General features: G+C 40.7%; 1 protein-coding gene across 1 annotated transcript; it reads left to right on the plus strand.

Moving 5' to 3' along the window:
- Positions 1 to 87: 87 nt before the first annotated feature.
- LOC122767968 (glutamate receptor 4-like) lies at positions 88 to 16,750 on the plus strand. Its single transcript, XM_044023546.1, has 6 exons — positions 88 to 114; positions 6,844 to 7,002; positions 11,377 to 11,544; positions 12,497 to 12,601; positions 15,687 to 15,797; positions 16,579 to 16,750. The coding sequence occupies exons 1-6, from the start codon at positions 88 to 90 to the stop codon at positions 16,609 to 16,611; spliced, it is 603 nt and encodes a 200-aa protein (XP_043879481.1). The 3' UTR covers positions 16,612 to 16,750.
- Positions 16,751 to 18,585: the final 1,835 nt, after the last annotated feature.

An 18,585-nucleotide genomic window follows, 5' to 3' on the forward strand; every position in this document is an offset into this window, starting at 1 on the left:
CGCAATATGTGAAGAAGGAAATTAAAACATTCTCCTATCATCATCCCCCTATGGAAGAAAAGCTGCAGGAAAGTTAACGTCTGACAAATGCATGCGAGGAACTTTGAGAAGAGGGTGAGACAGGAGGGGCACAGGAGGAAGAACTTGTGATGAAGAGGATGAGACCAAGGAGAGAGAACTTTGAATTTTTATTATTATTATTGTTATTATTAGAAGAATATATGTACAGGGCGATAAGGACCAATCAATAGTGGTAGATGGCAATGTAATAATAAAGAAAACCTTAATAGACTTAAGTGGGCATATGGAAAACACATGGAGAACATGAAGTGTAGGCACAATCTGCTGACTCAGTGACCATAAATCTGTCGGAATGAACAAAAGCAGCAGCACTGAGTGAAGCTCTCATTGTAACGTCTCTGAAACTGGCTGCATCAGGGCCTGTCATACAAAAAAAAAAAAAACACCTTCAGATTTCATATGAAAGAACCCTTTCATAACGCTGCCGAGGGAGAAATATCATGGGATGATCCGCTCGCCTCACACCCGTGAGCGAGTGGACGCAGAAACGCAGGTTCATACCACATTAGTCCCGGATGAATTCATTTTAAGTACATCGTGTCTCGTTGTGCTCCATTTAATTTGATTGTTTGCGACGTTACAAAGGAAAGTCACTCACACGCTGCTGTCGTCTGTACAACGACAATACAGACATTCATTCATTCATGCGGTCGCTGTGGCCCTTTACTTTCTCTCTGCTCTGCTGTGCTCAGCTGACCTCCTCCTGCAGGAGGTCAGCAGAGAGTTAGCTGGTGGTGACACCTGCAACACGGCTCACCTCAATAACAACACCACCACTATAAAACATCTCCACTTGTGTGGGCGTAATAATCTCACACACTTCCACTGCAGAGTGGGGATGAATCACAAGGCGCGATAACGGTGCCATAATCTGTCAAGATACGGCCGTTACATCCGCCTGGCGTGTCTTGTGTTTCAGATGTCACACAAAACATTGTTCGGCATCTCAAGGTCTGTTTTCAGTTTGAATGTGCTGCCATGCCACAACTTCCTGTTGCCGCCATGCAGGCTACAGCTACACCAACTGCTGTTTGTTACACAATGAAACAATGAAAGAGTGTTTGTAGTTAAAACTCCGCCGCGAAACTGGAAGTTCGAGGTGATCGGATTTCACACGGTCCGGCTTCTCGTGTGACAACCTGTAACATGAGTTTCACGGTGCCGTGCGCAGGCATTGTCCGTTTGCCCGTTTTCTCTTGCAGCCCCAATGAATTATTCAGCGGCAACAGTTGTTTTTTTGTTTTTTTTTTTTAAAAAAAGAAGAAAAAACCTCCAGACTTCACAGGACGGACGCCAAAGTACAGTAGAAACAATAAAAGCTCTGCTTTATTTGTGAGGCTCCTCTTTTCCATACAGTAAATTCAATAACCATAAAACAAGACAGACAAATGTAAACAAGACAAGACAGCAGCTATTTAAGGCATATATACACTTTGCTGTAAATCTCTAGAGCTAACAGGGACCATGCTCTCTGTACAATGAAATTAATAAATAAATAAAAAAAAAAGATTGTTTACACACAGGCAAACACTAAGCACATGCTCAAAGGAAGTTAATACTCAGCTGCAAAAACAAGAAGAAGAAAAAAAGAAAGAAAAATCACAATTTAATGTTTTGGCATAAGCACAAACAAATGTGGAACTGTGTGCACTTGAATAATCAGTTGTTTGACCTGAGGGCATCCTCGTCGAGAAAGGCTAAATTTAAATGTTCACACAGTTGTGATATTGTGTTCCCTCAGGCATCAGACATTCCTCACAGGAACCACTTTTCTCAGCTGTTGGTGGGAGGATGGATGAAAGGCTTTTGACTATTGAATTACACATTTCCTGTCCTCTAAAATGTTGTTGTTTTATTAAGAAAATAGAGTCACCAGAGCAAAAGGAAAACAACAACTTCAACAACAACAACAACAACAACCACAACAACAAACAACAGAAGTATTTCACCACCAGGAATGATCAGGCTTCATCATCAACGGGCCGAAACAGGTTTCAGCCTCCGTCTGAGCCGACTCGTTTCTTTCTCTCTTAAAAAAATGATTTGTTTTGTTTTATATGACCTTGTACAGAGTGTTTAGGAGCCCCATTCGGGTATATTTTACAAAAATATTCTAGGAGTATCCTTAAAAACATCTCGTCGTCGTTAAAAATCGTACTTGTTATATGAACTGAAGAGGCACATGATCCTGGAGGAGGTTTGCTCAAATGCATTTATTGGTTCTTTGAGACATTAAATGTTTGACTTAAAGGAGGAAAAAAAAAAGACACTGTTTAGTGCGCAATAAGATATTTTCATAGCTTCATTTTAATATTAGAATTACATTTACTTTTACATTTTGCACAAATCCACACTCTATAATTGGTAAAATCCAGGGTAAAATTCACCAAGTGGTCAGGCTCACTTTGTTTTGGAGATCTTTCTGTGTGTGTGTGTGTGTGTGGAATGAGTTAAGAATGAACGATGAGCCAAAACGTTCCAGTTTCTGTCGAACAAGTCCAACAAAATGAAGCAAATCAGCTTTCATATTCACCTCAGTGGCGTGGCACGATAAGAACCCTCGCTGTGTGTGGACACAGAAAACATACAAACGAATGGAACTTTCTCAAACTGAGACGAAAACATCATCAAAAGATAATCTGGCACGGTTCAACCTTCGGCTGTGCGTTCGTATCACAAATAAGAGTCTCCGACAGCAGTGAGTTCCTCGAGTCACACTCGATAAGGTCAGAGTACCTGCAGTTCCAACGTAGTCCCAGGGGTTTTTGTCTTTTTTCATGCTCAAGCATGTTTGGCACTCGTTTGATTCAGAAATTGATATAATAGTCACAAAGTTAGACCGCTTTCGCCGACCGTGTATGTAAACGCACAACTCTTGTCACGTACAAATGTACAGCTCAGCAGACCTGTACACGCATGTCACCTCCATGGCGGCATTTACACTTTCGTACCAGACAAAAACAAGAAGAAAAAAAAAAAGAGAAGGGAAAATAAAGAATAAGAAGAATAAGAAGAATACACATAAATAAGAGATATTACAGATTTCTGATACTTTTTCTTTTTTTAAACAGAGATCTATCTTGTAGCACGGAGAGAGAGAGAGAGAGGAAGTCAAGGCTTACGACATGGGAGATAAAACTGTTGGCGATTAAAAAGCCACTGATGAAGATGATATCGTTTTGTCCTTAGCTTATTACTGAAATATGACATAATGTGTATTTTCTTCTTTTTTTAAATCATGTGCACTTAGCTATACAATGGATAAGTACACAAACAACAAAAGGGAGGTTTATTTCCACATTCTTCAGCGTGATGAGAGGAAACGGCAGCTGATGAGATCAGCCATCGCCGCAGCACGGCCACATGGCAGCGTAATGACAAACACACTGTTTTTTACTCAACTTAACATCCCACGCTTTTTTTTTTTTGAATAACATCTTCTCAACCACTTCCGAGCAGATTGTTCCTTCTCGTGTCATCACAACAGATGATTCACTGCAAGTCGGGAACAGTTCCAGGGAAGTTGGGAGGGACGATGGATGCCACTCGTGTCGAAAGAACGAAAGACTGTAAACAAAACAGGAGGAAGCCACCTGGCTGGGCATGATTTGAATATACAAATTCCCCTGACCCACACCCGAGCGGTGACTCCTTGGAGCCCTGCCTGGTTGCCTGGCAACCATTCTCCAGCAGTTTTTTTTTTCTTTTTCTATGTACCAAACAAATGGCATATAAAGGTGTTCACTACAGTGAGGGTACACAGAGAGTGAGCTAAGCTAAGTGGCTTCTGACTGACTCAAATAAACATATTTCCTCAACTATTTTCACTTTCATTTTGATGGTGAATCCTTTCTTTCTTTCTTTCTTTTTTGTCTTCCACCATCACACACAGCAGCAAGAATGTTTTCCAGCTCGAGCATAAAAGGCACAGTGAGACATTTCCTCACATGGGCTTTAGGGACAGGTGGTCACGTGTGTACAGCAAACACAAGAACAAACCCTTTTATTAAACAAGCCATTCAATGACTCCAGTTTGGGGAAGTTGGCGACAGGAGCTTGTTATCTGAATTTGTGGCTTCTCGCCCTGTAGATTACACCGGCGGCCACTTTTAACTGTTTTACAGTCACCTTCAGTGTAAATCACACCTCCAGATAAACATTTAGGTTTATGGCGGTGGGAGACACACTTCTTTTGTCCTCAAGCGCACCGAGGTCAAATGAGGGGCATTAATGACGACGGGTCTGAAAAACAGCCATTTAATCATATCTATTTACTTTGATTGCTAATCTGTAAACACGGCGAGTATGTCGTAACAATGCTGTAATCACTGTTACATGGTTTGGGGTGGTGAAGTAACTGCGTCATAAAATAAATATACAATTGACTTCTTTTTTTTCTTTTTAAATGACACATGTAAAAAAATACTCTGAGGAATGAGACGAACCACCTGTTGATTCCTGTATAAAACATCACGACTGGTTCGAGCGTTTTAATACAATAAAATTTAATGTAAGTCCCGGGGGGAACAGGTTACTTACTGTATGGCACTGTTATTGTGAGATGAAGCAAAAACAAAACAAAAAGTGTCGAACAATCAAAACAGGCATCTTTTTTTTCCTTATTTTCTTTTTGAAACTTCCATAGCTAAAAAAAAAACACACTATCAAGCTTGAGAAGAAAACATTGTACCTGAAATAATAATAATAATAATAATAATAATAAGACTGCTGATTCACAGAAGAACAGGCGGTTAAAACACGTTAAGCCCATAGCTCTATAGACTACTATTTAAAATTCACACTTTTACACATTGGTCTGATTTAGATCAACAAAACAATAAATCAACGCTTATTGCAAAAATGTAAACAACCCTCTGATGTATGATAACAAATACCTTTGCAAGTACAGTCAACATGTCAGTACAGGAACAAGCTAAGACAAGGCCTTTTTTCGACCTTGTTTTTTTTTTTAAACCTCACACCAAAGTATGGAAATCAAGCAAAAATACAAAGCACCAACTTCTGATTTTAGGTTATTTAACGACTTCTGCGTTCGGGCAAAACTGTTTCTCCCTTTTTCCAGTTACTACTACGACTATCTCATCAGTATCACTGGGACCATTCATTAGTGTTTGTTTCATCTTTATTTACATTAATTTAAAAATAAATATTTGCCAACTGTAGCGTTTCACTACAGCGTATTTGCTGGCTTCTGTGTTTTATATAACAGGAAATTAAAAGGTGGCAGACGACACGAGCTGTTCAAGCAAGAATAACAACAGACAAGAACTATAAAAGACAATTTCAAAACAATCACGAGTTTCACTTCCCGTTTCTCTCGTTTTAGGGGTGAGCAAAAGAGAAGTGAAGTTAAGTGAATTCATGTTTTGTCTTGATCCTCTCGTAAGTGCAGATATCAGTCTCGGTTACACAACGTGATACTGGGCACTGTATTTATTATTTTTAATATGACAGCTAAAGGGTTACGCAAGACTACGAGAGACTTCTGTCTGTTGTCTTAGTTCTGTTAGAATTAAATTGTAATCTTTGCACAGAAGCCAAAAACAGTCCTTATCAGATGTTGAGCATTTGTATTTTTGCCTCTCATTCTTCTGCCAAAAGCTCCGTTAAACAAACAAACAAACAAACAAACAAACATCTGAGGGCCTATACACACACACATGTATAAATCTAGAACATTTAGGCCTTTGTCTGTCAACTTGATATGCCCTCTCAACAACAACAAAAAAAAAAGGGTGATGGCATCATCGGGCCTGTGCTTCTTCCAGACAGCCATGAAAACAATCTCAGTGAAATGTAACTTTGGCCAAGTGAAACATTCTCAGAAAATGGCACATTACATTTCTACTGTGTGCAGGGAAGGGCAAAAAAAAACCCACAACGATGCTACTTCTATCAACAACGTGGTAAAAGATCTTGACATGGCGTCACTTTGACCAGTACCTGTACAAGAACCTACACGGGGCTACTGTTTTTACTGTATTTACACGTAGCAGCTTAAAAATCACCCTAAAACTGTGATTATCACACTACAACATGCATCAGTAGTCCCGACTGAGCTCCATCTGCTGCTTAACATGTAAATTAAGATTTTTCCTATATAAGGTGTTAATACGTGCTTAATATTTACTAATAAAAGGCTAGTATGCTACTCATATGCATGTTAGTAAGCACCTAGTTAATGGTGAATATGTGTTCCTGAATATAAAGTGTTACCAAAGTAATTAGAATTATTATTTTTAAATGGCAATGTAACAAATCGAAGCCACGCTGGAGTGAAAAAATGGGCCTTCACATCTGGAGTTAAATAACATATGATAACAATAATAGGAGGTGAATGCAGTGTAATGTAATGATAAAGAAGAGGAACAAGCTTTTCAACCAGCAAAAATGTTGAGGTATAAATGATCAAATTATCTTTAAAGCCTTTTAAAACAGCATAAATACAATAAATGCAACACAAAGTAACACAGTTGAGGATAAATGTGTGTAAATGATGTAATATTCAAATGATTTAATCGCTAAAACAATAAATTGTAACTATGTTACGAGCCCATTTCATCAGATTTGTAGGATTAAAACCAAGGAGACAAAATCTTTATGTTCTTTAATTCACGTCATATGTTCCATAAATGTTCAGTGTGTCACCTTCGTGCTCGTCATGTCATGAAATCGAGTCATCAGTCGCCGCTAAACCTGGATTTGGACCGTGACCACGTCTCTCCTCTCCGTGTCCTTCAGGGTTTCAAGGACATCAACCTGGAGCGCTTCATGCACGGCGGCGCCAACGTGACGGGCTTCCAGCTGGTGGACTTCAGCAACCCCATGGTCATCAAACTGATGCAGCGCTGGAACAAGCTGGATCAGAGGGAGTATCCCGGCTCCGACGCTCCGCCCAAGGTCGGTCCATGGCAATTTATTCAGCGTTCATTTGTCTGAAAACTTTGCTTTGTCGTCTCCGAGTTAAATTAAATTCATAAGCAGTGACTCAGTGGTCAGACTTTCTCTTAAAGACTTGAATGTTTCTGAGGTCGTGCACAGGAATCTGTAATACGGTGGCTTTGTAATTGTGCAGGAGAACTGTGCAGAGGGCTTCAGACAGAGAATTAAAGTGGTTCATATTAAAGAGAAAGCACAGTTTTCACAGTTTAATTGCTTCCCTTTGGAGGGTTTCATCTCATTTTACACTCTCAGCGACTAGGAATTGTTTGCACCAAGTGAAATTAAATTATTAAATCATCAAATAGCTGACCTGGATTAAAAAAAACTGTAATTGAAGTCCAAGCTCTATAGTTTTACTGTCTGTTCTTATTTGAAATTTGAGGTTATCTGGTGTTTCTATGTGGCTTCAAATCTAAGTTATTATTATTATTATTATTATTATTATTATTATTATCATTATTATTATTCCATACCAAGGACAATAAAGATTTCACCGAACCTCAACAAGAAGATCTTTATAAAGGATAATGTGAATTTTGTCACTTCTTATTTAAAAAGACCTGTGTTTCATAAAGTTTATCTGCATTTTAAGATAAGATAAGATCATCCTTTAGTAGTCCCTTAGTGGGGGAATTTACATTGTCACAGCAGCAAAGACAGTCAAGATAATGATAATAAATAATAAACATGCATTTCCACATTATGTGAACGTACATACATACAACGTACAACGTATATAGACTTCAAGGAGTTTGTAAGTAACATCCACCAACGATGGTCCCTTTAATCATCACCTGGAGGTTGTGTAAGAATAATAAAATAAATAATAAAAATAAAACAGAGGAGGTTTAATCCTGATAAATGTGCTCTGTTCCTCTGCGTGTGACAGACTGACCCACTTTACGTTCTCTGCAGCCGCACAGATTGTAAGTGGCGGTGAAGGCATCATCATCATCATCACCACGTCGCTGTGGTCAGCAAACCTTCTCCCCCCCAGCAAATCTGTGTCCAACCTAAGATTTCTGTTTTAAAATACAGAGACACAGCAGAGTGGAAGTGGTGCGAGTTACACTGTGTGCGTGCGTGCGTGTTGTATTGTTACCATGTAACTCATGTTTTAGGAGTAAAACTCTATTTTTGGGTCCCAGAGTGAAAACATCTCAAAAATGTCCCACTTGTGTTTGACTAATACACAACTTCAGGTTAGCTAAGGTTAGTTAAGATTAAGTTGGGTGAGGTTGGGTTAACTTAGTGTAGGATAGGTTACAGGTTAGGTTGGGTTAAGATAAGAGAGTCATTGATTAGTTAGACAAATTTAGTTTAGGTTAATCTGTGTTTGCTTAGGTTAAGTGTTTTGTAAGTAGTAATTACAGCACAGGTTTGCATAAATCTCCAGGAATTTAGTCGATGTGAATTCCCCTGAAGTCATGGCGACATGACTCTGTGTGTGTGCGTGTGTACGTGTGTGTGTGTGTGTGTGTGTGTGTGTGTGTGTGTGTGTGTGTGTGTGTCCACTCCACCTCTTGATAAATTGCCTTCCCTCCTGGAAATCTACTCAGACCAAATGACTCTGCTCCCTGTGAGTTTGTCCACAGCCTGACTCACAGTCAGAACCTTCTTTCTTTCTGCTCAGGCTTTAACACGGCTGCTGTGTCTTTGTTATTGTTTTTTTGGCAGGCGGTGAACTAACTCACACTGCTCAGATTACTTTTTCAATCATCAGATCTTTGGGAAGCCTTTGATAACCGTAGAAGAGAGAGAGAGACCAAGTCCAGCTGTAACCTTCACAAACATCCTTATCTTAGCCGGACTTCCCTTCATACCGTATCTTCCAATTAGCCGCAGCAGTTATCTCATCAAAAGCTTGATTTCCTGTGTGGGGAAACAAATTGGCCAATTACAGCTTGGTCAGCAAGAATGAGAATGGTGACGTTCACCTGATCTGTGTCTCTCTTGTCATTTCTCGTCCACAGTGACATTTGTTAGTGAGATTAACGCAGCTGTAACGACAGTGTCTCTTCAAAACCACGCTGCCACACAACGACGCTGCGTTCCTTAATTAATTATCTTTGGAAATGAGATTTCTGAAAGCAGAGCTTGACTTGTTTTGTGTTTTGTTGACAACTGCTCTTTGAGTCTTTGATTTGCCCCCGGGAACTAATACAGTTTTTTTTGTTTTAACTTAATTAAATTTCATTTAATTTTATAAACTAATGAAGAATGAATTGGAAGCAGACGAGAGAGTGGGAGTGTGGAGAAAGTGTGCGTCATTTCTGGTGTGCAGAAGCAAACATAGATGACTGACACAGTTGGGGAAGGGATGGGTGAGTGGAGGAGTCCTCCATTTTGTCGCATCTGCATCTCAATGTCAGTGAAGTATGGGTATGGGGTGGAGTGGCTCAGTGGTTAAGACCTGTACCCTATGTGCGAAAAACATCATGGTCGCAATGGTCGCAAGTTCGATTCCACCCCTCGCTGATTGTACTCAAATCCATTGTAAGTCACTTTGGATAAAAGCGTCTGCTAAATGACATGTAATGTAATGAAACTCCCTCTTCCAAGAGGTGTGGCCAAAATCGGTATGCAACTGTACGGATCGATAATCTGGATAACGTATGCAGAGCGACAGAGAAAGTGTCAGCAAAGGTGTTTCTTGTAGTTTTGTAGGCGCGATGACTATCAAGTAAAGCCAGCCTCTCGTGCCCAATTTATGCTTGGTTTTCCAAGTCTGGTCACTTTATCGGAGCGCCCCCTACAGTTTTTGTGTATATTTTTTACTACACCACCATCTGCCACTTTATCCTCTTCCCTCCCTTCCCCTCTCCTGGCTTTGTGTATTTGTTTTCAACGGAGCTGGCGAACACCAGACGTGAAGCCACGTCCATGTCGGTCTGTGTGTTTTAATTCCTCGCTTCCTCCGACAACAGTTTTCTCTGCTTCTTTTCCGCCAGCTCTGCCATGATGAATGCCAAAAATCACGCAATCACTGTCTTGATCTTGTAGTATCTGATTCGGGGGGTTTGTGTGTAGAGCCGTGAAGCAATCCGTGTTTCGACCCGAGCTCCTGATTCTGAGGGCTCTTGCAAGGAGACATTATTTTAACCGTCACAACGATTCCAAAGCTGTTAAATTAGGGTGAAAATCCTGCATAGTTCCACTTTAAGTATCAGCTCTACAGTGTATAATGTTCTGACAGTAGCAGTTCCTTTCATGGAGTCTGCTTTGATTTACAGACTGGTGAGAGATTCTCTCACTTGCTCAGAAAGAGAAGGTGCAGTGAGAGGAATTCATTTACCTACAATGCTTTTAAATCTCACTCCCTAGCGTCTATATCGATGTTTTCTTCAGTGTGCTGATTGGAAAAACAAAAAGTGGCAGATTTCGGACTCTTGTCACACAAGCGTTACTCGGATTAATCCCACACTGACACCTTTTTCACGTTCCTGGCAGAATTGAGCTGATAGCAACAATCGTACTGATTGTTGGGTCGTTTACGTCGCACCTTGATTGGTTGCATGTATAAGTGAGTGAACGTGTGTGTGTGTTATTCTCTGCAGCAATTTGTCAAAGAGGAACCGGGGGATGGAGTGTAGTGTCTCTGTTCAGAGCCATAACGTCACAGTGAGCAGTGGGTTTAATGAATAGGATTCACCCCCCGACCGGAGGCAAAGTTAATGAACTCCTGCTAGTTGGGATAATTGATGCCAGGCTGCCGCCCGGCTGGACAGCCCGTCAGCCCTTTCCCTGCCTCCCTCGTCCCTCCTTCTCATCCTGCTGCCTTTTTGTCTTTCCCTCAATTAGTTTTCTGCCACGCCAGAGGTGAGTTATAGGGAGAGAGTGATTTTTTTGTGGATCCAAATAATCAGATGCAGCGTGAGGTCTCCGGGTCAAAGATGGACTCGGGGAGAGTGGGCTAACGCTGTGGGGGTGTGTGCTCTTCCTGACTCTCACTCCCGGAGAATAATGAGTGCACTAAAAGTGCTGCGCCCCCTACAGCTGCCACGACTCTACGGCGCGCTGCAGAAACGCAGCGTGCTCGCTGATTCAGCTTCACGCAGGTTGTTTTCAAAGATATCCGACCAGCAAATGCTGCAGAACATTCCGCTAAATCAGCATTTAATTGGCCTCATAACTTTTTTGCACTGTGTGTACCCAAACCAGGTGACAGTGTTACAAATAGTGTTTTATTTCTCTCTGATTAATCGAAAAGGTCGGAGTTGAACCATAATTCCTACTGCAGCGCTTTTATGAGATGTGACGTTTGTTTTTGCAGCTGCAGGATAAGTAAGGTCTTTGTAAACAAACACAGTAAAGTCTGTATCTCCTTCCCAGTACACCTCAGCGCTCACATATGACGGCGTGATGGTGATGGCCGAGGCCTTCAGGAACCTGCGCAGGCAGAAGGTGGACATTTCCAGACGGGGGAACGCGGGCGACTGTCTCGCCAACCCCGCCGCCCCGTGGAACCAGGGCATCGACATGGAGCGCACTCTCAAACAGGTGAGAGAGAGCAGGGAAGACGTGAAGGATACAACATCCAGGGTTTTTGAAATTCTCCCTCAATAAGAACAACATTAAGTTGACATTTAGGTAAATGTCTCTCTTGTTTGTTACGACGCCACCTACTGTTTCATCCCCCGCATTGCTCGATGTACGTAGACTAGACTTAAATTTAAGGACATAGGTCCTGGATCGTCCTCGAAAAGTCCTTGAATTTGATGTCAACCAAGGTGTTGGAACCCTGCATACTTACTTGGAATCAAAACTAATAAGTTACATTATATGTCGGGATGTATAACACGTTTGCTTCTATAACTGAATCCACTTTATTGGAACAAAAGAAATCAGATTCTCTCACCTTTTTCTGTGAATTACCATGATATTGTACGTACACATCCTCATCAGATAATAAAACCCTTTAAAGGACAAAATAGTCTGCAATCCACAGTCCAGTATTTCCACTCTACTTTGCTTAGTAAAAGTCCTTGAATTTGTTGTCGAGGTGATTTTATTTGTCCTCTATGGTTTTAAATGTTGAATGAAAAGTCTACGGTTGTCACTCCTGAGGACATAGTAAAAGTAGCGTCACTTAAGCTGGAGTCTCTGCTTGAATATGTGTGACCTATTTCTTTAGAACCATGTAAACAGTTGTTTGAAATGCATAATTATGATTAAAGCCAACTAGAAAAATCATTTTAGAATCATTTTAGATCAGTTAAATCCTCCTCAGGATATATTTAAACATTAAAAATGTGTCCTCAGTTTCCCCAACTTCAAAGATCATGATTGTTCTTCAATCACTGTGCTGCTTCCTGTGAAATTATGTTCTCACCATCCAAAATAAATATACCTTTTTTATGCAACAGTTTTGTTTTTATAATAAATGTATAACCCTACAGTATTTACTGTGTTATAGTTGGAAGTTTGATTCCCTGTCGTCCTCTGTGTGCAGGTCCGGCTGCAGGGATTAACAGGTAATGTCCAGTTTGACCACTATGGCCGCAGGGTCAACTACAATATGGACGTGTTTGAGCTGAAGAGTAATGGACCCAGACGGGTAAAACTTCACACCACACTCACACACTCGCTGTTTGTTTGTGTCGTGATTTATTTTTTTCGATAGATAGATAGATAGATAGATAGATAGATAGATAGATAGATAGATAGACAGATAGACAGATAGACAGATAGATAGATAGATAGATAGATAGATGTCCAGCATCCTTTTACAATAAATAAATAGAAAACATGACATAAGAAAGATAGAGAGAGAGAGAGAGATGACAGGGGGGTTAAATGAAATGGAGAGCAACCAAGAGAAGGTAGAATGAGAGGAGGAGCAGTGAGGAAGCATAGAGGAGTTCCCGTCAATCAAAAAAAAAGTTTTAACCTGTCCTTCATTCACAGTGTGTGTCCTGTCAGGACACTGCGTGTGTGTGTGTGTGCCTGGTATTCCTTATGTTGTGGGGACCTAAATCTGTTTACGCAGTCACAATATGGGGACTTGTCTTTTTTGTGGGGACAAAAATGATGTCCCCATAATCTAAATGATTACATTTTAAGGTAGATTTTAAAGTTAAGTCTCCAGGAAATGAATTTAAGTCAACGCAATGTCCTCTGGAGTCATGGAAACCAGACTGTGTGTGTGTGTTTTTGGATCTTTGGCTCTTTTCTTCTACATTTCCCCACAATTCCTCCATCACCTCGGTGTCCAGCATCACAGAAGAGTATCAGCCAATCACTGCTCCTCCTTCCACTGTCTGGCTCGTCAGCAGCAGCAACACACACTGTGACTTATAGCTGCTTACGGCTGCTGTCAAACGCTTGCGTCTTATTTTACGATCAATACACTCAAAGATCAATACTTATTGGCGTTTCTTTTCGTGAGGGAAATCAAAAGTCATAAATCAGCTGACCGTTACTGTGCGCCTTCTCTCAGTGTGTTCGTATTGTAACACACATATCACATCTGTCACTTCCTGTCAGTCAAACCGTCAGTCAAGGACTCCTGGACGGTAAAAGGAGCTGCATGAGCAGGGCCGTGTCGGGGCAATTTAGGGGCCCACAGGATTAAGGGCCCGACATAGAAGTGAACCACCGACAAAACCTTTTATAACCGCCAATTGGTACAGTGCAGTTTGGAACTGTTTGGAATGTGACACAGTTAAAGAAAAAGGTCTCAAATTTGTGGCTCACGGGCCACATGCAGCCCCCTCAATCTACTTCATGTGGCCCACCACTTAGTATCCAGTTAAATTAGTTATTTCTCTCAGTTTTTACTATTTAGAGATTCATTCTTGTTAGTTTGTTGTGAATTATACGTAGTTTCTTGTCAGAACAAATACTTATTTTGAAATTTTGTGAAATATCATCATGAATATTAGTATTGTGATCTGTTTATTATGTATGAAAGTGTTAAGTCTCTGTCAACAAATTAACAGACTGCAGTGTTTCTAGCTCAGACCACTGGTCAGGCATGGTCTCCCAACTGAAGGGTGCCATTAATTTGAAACCTTTCTCTACGTTTGATGATGGAAACCTAAAAAATTGCGTGACGTACCAAACTGAACCATTTAAAGGAGATAGAGTTCATCTGACGTAGCGGTAACTGTGCTTTCACTTTCTTCTCTGAAGCATATGTGAGCTTCTCAGTCCATTCGTTGGAATGACAGTGGTTTTGTCAGTAATCTCGTGGCATTGGGCCGTTTTAAATAGACTTCTGGGAATTCTCTCACACAACTGTCCATATTGTGGAGCTAATTCAATCACCCATTCAAACGCCCGCCCCACCTGAACGCTCAGCGCGACTTTCATCTCCAAATTGAGATGGAAATCGATAAGTCAGTCGAGACTACGGGGCAATAACTCGAGCAAAGCAAAAACAAAACAAAGCTGTAGTGTCTTTCACTGCGTCCTCACTGCTCTGTTTTTGTTTTAAAACCAATCAATATGCTCTGGTGGCGCCAAATACGCAACCACTGAAACAGAGATGTGTTAAAACACTGTTGGCTTACACTGGCAACAGTTATTTTTACTTACCCTGTTGTCACTTTAATAAAATGAATCCTTCAGTATTAGACATTTTTTTAAGCAAACAACTGCAGATTATGTTTGTTTACACTAGTTTGTGAATGGTTACATGATCCACTCTCACAGTCAGTATGGACTCACAGAGCTGAATCTCTGGTCTAGATTTGTCCTTTAAATGGAATCACAGCACGATGAGAGAAAAAAGGATTTTAAGGACAGGAAACAGGAAATACATTGTATTTGTATCCAATGAATTAATGCAATGAATCAATTATATATATACACTGATCATGGTGGCACAAGAGCAAGCCTTAAGCACTAGATCAATAGAGGCTGGAGTCTATCATACCAGGCAGAACCCAAAGTGTAGACTGTGTAAAGACGTCCCTGAGACAGTTCAGCACTTACTGTCGCGTGTAAGATGCTGGCTGGGAAGGGGCGTTCATGGACGCCACAACCAAGTGGCTGGAATAGTGTACAGGAACATCTGCACCGAGTATGGACCGGAGGTCGCAAGATCGAGATGGAAGACAACAATAGGGCTGAGATCCTTTGGGACTTTACAGGTCCACACAGACAAACTGCTGATGGCTAACCAACCAGACACAGTGGTCGTCAATAAGCAGCAGAAGAAGGAGCAGTATTGATAGACTTGGCAATCCCAAGTGACGGCAACATCAAGAAGAAGGAACATGAGAAGCTTGAGCTCGAGAAGATGTGGGGAGTAAAAGCTGTATATACATATATATATGTATATATATACACAGTGTAGTAGCTACATGGACAGCCCATGGCCAAGAGGACAGGCATTGGGTTTGTAACCGGAGGGTTGCCAGTACAAATCCCGGGATTTGTCAAGGGCTGGTTTGCCCCTTGAGCAAGGCAACCAATGCCAGTTGCTCCCCAGGTGCAGATAAGTGCTGCCCACTGCTCCTGTGCCCAGCTTGCGTTTGTGTTCAATCCTGGTGTGTACGAAAGAATGTGTGATATACTGTCATTAAATTGGTGTGTGTGTGTGTAAATGATATACTATTCTGATGATACTCATTTTAATTCTACATGCACTTGAACACATCGTGCGACACAAACTCATATTTTTCTCCTCCGCACAGATCGGCTACTGGACTGACACGGACAAACTGGTGCTGATCCAGGATTCTCCGCTGCTCCCTAATGACACGTCCGGCATGGAGAACCGAACCGTCGTCGTGACGACTATCATGGTAAGAGACCGGCATGTCAAACACGCCCCAAACATTAACCCTAAAATCAACCATAACCACTTAATATCAAACCCTAACTTTAACCTTAACCTGACCACAATTCAAATCTTAGCTCTAAATCAAACTAGTTTCCGCCTCATTGGGACCAGGTTTTGGTCTCCATGAGGACTACTGGTCCTGACAGGATCGGTGTGTGCTGATCAGCGGCTTCTTCTACACCTGTATAAATGTATAAATGTATAAATATGAAATATTAACGTGGCAAGACCCTTTAAATTATATGTAAAATAAATATAACGGGATAATAAATAGAATGTGTGAATATAATTAATGGAGAATTGTAGAGAATTGTGTATACACACTTCAATAGTTCTACTCTCTTTTTATTCATTATTTCCAGCTGATGGTTATAAATCTTATCTTTTTACTGTATTTCCCTCGTGTTTCTTGCTGTAGATTTACTGATTTTTGTGAAAATTATTAAAAAAACAAATATTTAGAACAAAACCCCAAATTTAGCACATTTTTCATCCTTAAAATCCAAATTTCTAAATCCAAACAACAGTTATTGGCATGGGAGAAGGGCAATGTGTACTTATCCTGATTCATACACTGTAAGCGTGATACAAGTGAACGGCCTTTGCATGGCATGTGAAAGTCTGGCTGCAGCTGCAGACAGATGTTGAACCATACATGTAGCAGCTGAGTGGAGGAGGAGGAGGAGGAAGGAAGGAGGTGAGAATGGAGAGTCACAGCTCAGCACAATCCTCCCTCTTTTCAGCCCCTGATGAGGAACCCCATTTTAAGAAACTGAGCCCCTGCAGTCGGACGCAAGCAGGATATGAAAGCCCTTAAAGGCAGAGTGACGGACACTGAAGGCCGAGCCAAAATGAAACCTAAAGACACTGAGGAGACGAGAGGAGAGACAGACAGAGACACACACACACACGCACACACACACATACACACACTCACATGTTAATGGACGCCCTGCTAAGAAATCTCAGCGAGGACTGGAGCCACTGGAGAGGAAAATGAAATGCAAATTGAGATTTTACTTTTTTTTTTCTTAAGGACGGTGCTCGCAGATGGACGCCCATTCAGGCTAAAATGGTTTCTCCTAACGGCTCAGTGTCTGTTTGCGAGCATAAACAATGTGTATGTGCGCGCGTTATCGATTCATATGTTGTGTTTTTGTGGCAGCTTCATCCATTCATCCACCTTCTACCGCTTTATCCTCCACATCAGCTGACATACGGCAACAGGCAGGAGTCGCACCCACATCGCCAGTCCATCACAGGGACACGTAGAGTCAAACAACTATCTGCTCACGGTCAACTTAGAGTGTCCTGGAGTTTAAATCGATATTTTATTAAGTGTTGTTTGTTTATATTGACACAGATCTAATTCCATACAGTTCAGTTCCATCTTGGTGTGAATTCTGTGGAGATCCTACGATTTCAAAAGAAAAAAGTAGAATCTTTGAATCTTGTATGTCCAACTGATTCACTCTCTGCTCTGAATCTGTCACTGTACCTGTTCCAACGCACAGAACACGACACACTGAGCCTTAAAACAGCTTAGAAAGACTAATCCTCTCATAATCATCCCAGTTCATATCCATCATGCTTGTGTGTGTGTGTAGCGTGATGTTATAGTTACATTGTGACGGCTGCTTTTAAAGTGTGTGTTCACCGTTTTGCTCGGCACAAACTAAACAGAGTGTCTCGTGATACATGTAGGGTTTTCTTAAGGCCTTTGCACATTGTGATTCATTTGGAAGCAAATTGTGATGCACTCATTCATATTAAGAAAAACATGCAATAGCTGGTGTCTGTTTTGCTTAAATTCTACCATACGGTCCCAATATAAGGTGCATTTTATATGAAATTCATGTCACATGACCTGAAAATTAAGCAATGTTGTCAAAAATGACCAAAAATGGATCCATCTCTACGGAGTCATTTGTTTACAAAATCACCCTGAATTCAACAAAGTGAACTGCTCTACTTTTCACTTTTTACTTTAAATATACTGTTATTTAAATCATTTTCATGTGTTTTTATTGTGGTTATAGGTTTTCTGTTTTTCTGTTATTGGTGATATTAAGACCTTTTTCTATTCTATTCACTTGGTTGTAAAATGCAGCTTCACATCTAGACGCCACTGAATCCTACACACCGTTCCTTTAAAGGTCCAGCTTGTAACATTTAAGAGATGTGAACATACTATGAATTTTCAATTACCATCGATAATAATAACTTTAAATTTAAAAACAGTTTCTTTAGAATAAGACTTGTATGTTTACTATAGGTAAGGGCCTTGTTGTACACAGTCAGCCAGGTCCTGGGTCTCGACTCGATCGTCTAGTCTGTTTTTAATATCAAGTCAGATTTTGGTGTTTGGGGCGGACTTTAGGAAGCCTCTATTTTCACCGTTAGATGTCGCTAATTCTCACTTACTGGACCTTTATTATAGGAAAATATAGCAAGAGGACACTGAAGAACTATAGGACATATGTCACACAGTTTGACGATTTGAAGGAAGGTTTACAGACCCAGCTGTTTGCAGCTTAATCATTTAAATATTATTATATTATTATAAATATCATGTCATAAACAAAACAAAATTGTCTTTGCTTAGATGTTTATCCATCAGTAGCAAAAAAAATAGAATAACTGTTCCCGCAATATTGATGGGAAATCTTGCATCAAACAGATCACTGTGCAAAAACCTGCATTAAGATGTGTGTAACATCTGTGTGCAAAGGCCTTTGGGGGGAACACAT

The sequence above is a fragment of the Solea senegalensis genome, linkage group LG4 (assembly GCF_019176455.1).
Source record: "Solea senegalensis isolate Sse05_10M linkage group LG4, IFAPA_SoseM_1, whole genome shotgun sequence".
Classification (NCBI taxonomy): domain Eukaryota; kingdom Metazoa; phylum Chordata; class Actinopteri; order Pleuronectiformes; family Soleidae; genus Solea; species Solea senegalensis.

Excerpts from the sequence above, each read along its gene's own strand:
- LOC122767968 (XM_044023546.1), top strand. The coding sequence starts at position 88 with ATGCATGCGAGGAACTTTGAGAAGAGG. Across the intron at positions 7,003-11,376 it reads GCTCCGACGCTCCGCCCAAG|TACACCTCAGCGCTCACATA; the intron begins GTCGGTCCATGG and ends TCTCCTTCCCAG. Across the intron at positions 12,602-15,686 it reads AGAGTAATGGACCCAGACGG|ATCGGCTACTGGACTGACAC; the intron begins GTAAAACTTCAC and ends TCCTCCGCACAG.